At 41.4% G+C, this 6051-nt stretch overlaps 1 protein-coding gene across 1 annotated transcript; it reads right to left on the minus strand.

Moving 5' to 3' along the window:
• Nucleotides 1–4009: 4009 nt before the first annotated feature.
• Nucleotides 4010–5698, minus strand: RPS23 (ribosomal protein S23). Its single transcript, XM_049766425.1, has 4 exons — nucleotides 5659–5698; nucleotides 5038–5197; nucleotides 4325–4445; nucleotides 4010–4203 (listed from the first exon to the last, which is right to left on the minus strand). Exons 1-4 carry the CDS (start codon nucleotides 5660–5662, stop codon nucleotides 4057–4059), a joined length of 432 nt encoding a protein of 143 aa, XP_049622382.1. The 5' UTR covers nucleotides 5663–5698; the 3' UTR covers nucleotides 4010–4056.
• Nucleotides 5699–6051: the final 353 nt, after the last annotated feature.

The raw sequence follows: 6051 nt of genomic DNA on the forward strand, positions 1-6051 counted from the left end.
AACTCCTACCAGAGCTCAGAGGTTTCTCTTGCAACTCAAGCTGCCAAATGCACACAGATACAATATGAATTTACTGGGTGGTAGAGGGGGCCCACATTGCAACAATATAAACGAACAATTCAGTTGGCAGTAGAATGGAGAGGATATAAACCATGTATTTGGTTTGGGAGTCTTGTACAGTGTGGGCAGTGGCTGGGATCTGGTGAGCTCCTGGCAGCCCTTCATTAAGGGAGAGGGAGAGGCAAAGGGAAAGGGAAAGAGTAGAGGGTAGAGAGTGAGGCAAAATTCCCCAGCAACTTCTACAAAACCTGCAAAAGTCTCTACACCAAGAACATGGACCTCAAACTGACCTAAGTCAGCATCTATATTCATTTCAGAGGTACATTACAGAACCTCCACCTGTTCATTTCAGTGGGAGAGTGTGCTCACCAGGGTTTTATCTGCCTTTATCTTTCAAAACTGCTTATTAGTGTTTTAGGAAACAAGTGGTTATTTTGATTTGGGGCTGTAGCCAATGGTATTCAGAGGCTATTGGCTCTGTGCTCAGGAGTAACCCCTGGCAGTACTGGGGGATTGAACCAGTGTCACGTACAGCCACAGGCAAGTGTTTATTTGCTAGTCTCTCTCTCCTCCCACCCACCACGGAGCTTATTCTTGTGTTCCTGGAGGTGCGCAGACCATGAGGTTTTGGGAATGGAACCCAGACCATCCTCATGCATCTCATGTGACTTGCCTCCTGAACTTAGGCCCAAGTGGTTCCTTTCTTATCTGATAGTTTAAGTTGCTTTACCTTTATTGCTCCTGCCTTTCCTTCAGCCTCAGTTATCACCGATCCACACATAACCCATCTCTAGGATGGTGAAGATCATTGCAACTGCAGTATGTAAGAGCAATAGAGAGGAACACTTTCATTTTCCTTGCATGATCCCTTTTTGTTGGGTACTAAGGTGGGTATTCAAATTAAACAGATAATTAAACAGGCATTTATTTCAAAACGCATTTTAAATAAGTTATATGAGCTTCTAAAGGTTGCAACCATAGTTGAAGGTAGGGGTTAGAGCAGTGATTTTCAACAGCAACTTCAAAACCATGCTGGTCTGCAAAGTTTTTGCTGTTTACAGAAAAAGTAATGTCTCTTAATATATTGGGATAGCTGAGTCATAGTGGTACTAAAATACAGATTGATGCAAACATTATCTTGTTGTAATAGTTTATATTTCTGTCTTAGTGATCTGCAAAATATTTACCCTATTTTAACTGGCCCAGAAAAATCTTAAAAACTGCTGAATAAAGGGGAAAAATCCAAACCCTCATGCTGTAACTAATTTTCATGCTCTAGCAAATCTCATAGAATGGAGAGCTGGTAGTTCATTGATTTATCATCGTTTTTAAGACAGAGCAATAAGGGGCTATGCCTGCCTCTGTGCTCAGTGATCCCTCAGGTTACCTAAGAGATTAGGGGATCATATGGTGATGGAGATTTGAACCAAGGTCAGCAAAATACAAGAAAAGTAACTTAACCTCTGCACTCTCTCCTGCTTCTGGAACTATTATTTTTAAGAAGACCCAAAGAAGTGCTAAGAGTCTCTCTCCTCTCCTTCCTGAGAAGCTCCCCATAGCCATCATAACTGCTATTTTAAAGTTCAGGTTCCCTTAGAATATATTAAACAGTAGTCTTTAGCCACTGGCCTGCAGTACAGGACTCAACATGTGTAGTTAAGGTTCAAAATCAATCCCCTATAGCCTTGTTATAGCTGCTGGCTCACAGACCAGCATGCATAGATACTGGTCTGTCAGAGTAAAAGTTAAAAAAAATGGGTTTAATCCCACATTGTCTTCTAGAACTGTTGGGTATGCCCTAGGAACCAATAAATACATAAAAACTTAAGAAATGGGTTTTATCTAGGTGTTATAAATATCCACTTAGAATAAGGAAAAATGTTTTATTAAAGGTAATAAAAAAAAAAGAATAAGGCAGTTAACAACAAAAGTACAAAAAGAATGGAGAACAAACCAAAAACCAAAATCATCAACTACAAACAAAAAAACAAAAACAAAATAAAGTAAAAAAAAACAAAAACCCCAGACCAGCAACTACTTAAAGAATTATTTTGTTTTGTTTTTTTGAATACATGGTGAATATTGGGGAAAAAGAAACAGGAATTCCCTTGGCCTAAAAGATACTAATTTTTTCTTTTCTTTTCTTCTCCCATCTTTTCTTGTATCTCTAACAGAACCACATTACTGGAACCACCTTGATCAACTTCATAATTTGAGGGGAGGAAAATGGATGGTAACAAGACCAGACAGTTGTATGATCATTTGGTGGTAATAAAAAATGACTTGAACACTAAACCCAAAGTCAACAACAGAATCGATTCCCAATCCACAACAAGCTGTACAAGTGGGGAACAGTTGCACTAGCATTATGGGGGGCTGATAGAGATATGGGATGCATGCTGGGAACAAGGGTGGATAGGGGACAACACTAGTGGTGGGAATGCCCCCCATTCATTGTTGCTATGAGCCTTAAATATTACTGTGAAAGATTTGTAAATCACTTTGACCACAATTAAAAATAAAAAAAGAAATGGGGTTTCAAAATCAATACAAGTGATGGGGGAAAGGGAAAGTGCAGTTAAGACAAAGAATCACTGACAATAGCTGGAAATGAAGTTGGAATTAAAAGGTAAATTGCATACGACTTAAATTGTCAACATATCTCACATAAAAAACATTAGGTAAAATGGGAGTTTAGGGCTGAAAACAGTCCAAGGTTTAAGTAGTTTGCCTTTTATGAAGTCAGTCCTTGTTTGGTCTAATTTATCATGTTCCTCAAGCAGACACACATATAAATCCTGAGCATCTCTGGTGTAAGGTCCAGTAGGTGTTACTGGCACTCATGTCTGACTGTAGTTCTGATGAGCATCTGCCACATATTCGATTTACTGTGTGAAAGAGGTGACAGGCACATTTGCAAGTAACTTAATATTTATCAGTCGAGCCTTCTTCAAACTTTTCCTTGGTGACTACCATTTATAGTCCCAAGATGTGATCTGATTGTCCCATTTTTACTTTAAATTTTATTTATTCTGAAGTTATCTTACATCTTAATTAATTTACATGTCCTTAAGTCTCACGGGAAATATTTTTTGGTGCTTGTCATTTCTTTGGCTAAGTCTGCTAATATGCTGGGTTACTTCCAACCACCAGCATTTCTAAGATTTAGCACTATTGGGATATATGACTTGAAAAAGTTTCTTCCAACCTGTCTTTTTTATTTTCCTGTTATGTTTGAGTCACACCTAGCTAAAACAGTGTCACTTTGGTCCTATAGTGCTGGGGGCCAATATGGCAGCTTTAAGGTTATTTGCAATGGCAGTGACCAAACCAATACCAAAACATGTAAAACCAGTACCTGTCTTACATTTGAAAAGCAGCTTATAGTCAAAATGTAGGACATAAAACACTTAAGTCAGAAATAGGTTTGATTTTTAAAAAAATCTGCAAAAAAATGCCTGGCATACACATCCATAAACTAGTTCAATATCCAAATCTTGGAATAGCTTCCTGCTGAATTTGAGATACTCTAAAACTGAAAGTAGGGATCAACCCAAGTCTAGTATTTATAATACTTGATGTTAAGAGCAAAATTTCTCAACCATTGTTTTTGCTAGTTCGTGGCTTAAAACCAATGATGCAGTGATGGCGAACCTTTTTGAGCCCGAGTGCCCAAACTGCAGCACAATGCCTAGTCCTCCCAATGGCCAGCCAGTCCAGCCCTGTTGCCAGGTGAGCTGCAAAGCAGATACTGGCACACTCGCCTCCCACCGCTGCTGCATATCTTAATTGTGGACCTTCCTGTGTGCCAGCTACAAGAGATTCTGGAGCCACCGCTGGCATGCAAACCATAGGCTCGCCATTGATAGTCTTAAATGAATTATTCTACCAACATCCTAAAATTAAAGTATCTCTTATAATCAGGGGGAAAATAATGACAGAAAACCAATTTCTGGGCACATGAAAATTTTACTACTGTACTTTCATCATCACAATTTATGATCTTGGTCTTTCCTTCTTGCCTTTATATAAGGCCAGGAGAGAGACATTGGCTACTTTGACAACCTTAAAGCGGACTCCAGGAATATCACCAACAGCATGCCCTTTGCGACCAAATCCAGCAACCAGAACTTCATCGTTTTCCTGGAATAAAATAAAAAATTTATTCTTGATGTGTCAATCATTAAAAAATCTCAACCAGCATACAATAATGAAACTGGTATCTTCACCTTAATTACAGGAACATCAAGACTAAGGCACTCACCTCAATGAAATTCAAGCAACCATCATTTGGTACAAAAGCTGTGATTTTCTTGCCGTTCTTGATAAGCTGAACACGGACACATTTCCTAATAGCAGAATTTGGCTGTTTGGCCTCAACACCACTGTAACAAAAAACACAAGCATTCTGGCTTTAAAAAGATGTATCTTTTACTTAACTAAGCACTGCTTTATAAAATTTCACATTTCAACCTTCTCTAGATACCTTGCCAAACCCCTGTGAACTCGTTCCCCTCCGTTTTAAATCCATTAACAAATCGGGAAACTTTGAATCCCTTCAGATTATAAAAAGGTTTCAGTATCTCTGTCAGGAAACCCAAGTTGAGATGGAGCTACAATATTTGGATTTAGGAGTTCTGGCAAAATATTCTAGGTAAATTAGTCACATAGAAAAATTAAAAATGGCTTTGAATCTTATATAAATGTTGGATATGCATTTCCTCATGCAGAAAACCGTGTTTGCAAAACTGTATAAAAGTAGTGCTTCTTACTCCTGCTGCATGTAAGCCTTCAAAGTACTTCATATTTGTGCAACTTTCTCTTCTTCAAAGCAAACGCCCTTTATCCATCTCCCCCCATCTTAGTATCCAAAAAATCAGTTAACTGTTGTTACCGAATCTCCAATTCCTTGGCTGATTCCCTATTCACTGCAATAAAGACTGCCCAAACAGCTTAACTTAAGTGAGCTCTACTTACACTTTCTCCAGCACGATTCCTTTGGCATGGGAAGCACCTCCGAAAGGATTGGCCTTCAGGGCTGTGCCCAAATGCGCTTTCTTGTATTGCTTGTCGTGCCATTTCTGATCTCGCCGGTGGCTGCGGAGCTTGCGAGCCGTACGAAGACCGCGACACTTACCTAAGGGACACCAACAAAACCCTCAAATTAATAAGGTTAACTTCCTGCATTATTAATATACCCAAAGTCTTGGGTCCAAGCTGCAAACATAAGGGAGGCTTTTTTGCCTCCCATCTTGACACGTGGCCAAGAGCTGGCCTAAAAAAAAGAAATGTTTCCTTGGATGCAACATCAACACTGTCCAGGCCGGCCTTGCACCGAACCGCATCTGGTCTCTTTTCCCCAAGATCAAGTTCAGAGGCCGCTTGCGTCCACCATGCGGTGGCGCATGCTCGGTGGCGGGCTAGGCGCTTGCTGCCAGGCCGATGGGCCATTTCTGCAGCGAGCCGAGCCTTGCGCTTAGCCAAAGGTACAATTCCCAGGTCCCCACTCATCACTCTTCCCCGGGGAGTCCCTCTCGGCTCTCAGCCGCCATCCCTTGCCCGCCCAGGATGGTTTTGGAGACGCCCGGCCAAGCTCACCCATCCTGCCGGCAACACGAGTCCCAGCGAAAGAGCGAGCTGCGCGGAAGCACCCACAAAGCACCGCGCGCAAGCCCCACCCAGGAAGGACCCCGCGAGGCTGTCCGCGCAGCGCCTGATCAGCGGCATGCAAATGTTGGCCTACAAATGTCTTCCGCTTGAGCATAAGTAAGCCAGAATCGACACTTCACTCCATCTCTTGAAATTCAAAAATATCTACTACTTTTTGGGTTTATCTCTAAGTCCAGGAAACGCTGGGGAGCGAAGACTGTGGACTACAAATCCCAGAATCCTTTGCACGACACGCGGCGCAGGCGCTCTGGACAGCCCCTGGGGACTTAGTGACTCTATGAACTCAGTGGAGCACCGGGTTGGTGCGAATTCTTCTTGCAT

The sequence above is a fragment of the Suncus etruscus genome, chromosome 2 (genome assembly GCF_024139225.1).
Source record: "Suncus etruscus isolate mSunEtr1 chromosome 2, mSunEtr1.pri.cur, whole genome shotgun sequence".
Taxonomy (NCBI): domain Eukaryota; kingdom Metazoa; phylum Chordata; class Mammalia; order Eulipotyphla; family Soricidae; genus Suncus; species Suncus etruscus.

Excerpts from the sequence above, each read along its gene's own strand:
- RPS23 (XM_049766425.1), bottom strand. Across the intron at positions 4,446-5,037 it reads GGAATCGTGCTGGAGAAAGT|TGGTGTTGAGGCCAAACAGC; the intron begins GTAAGTAGAGCT and ends TTTTTGTTACAG. Across the intron at positions 4,204-4,324 it reads GTTGCTTGAATTTCATTGAG|GAAAACGATGAAGTTCTGGT; the intron begins GTGAGTGCCTTA and ends ATTTTATTCCAG.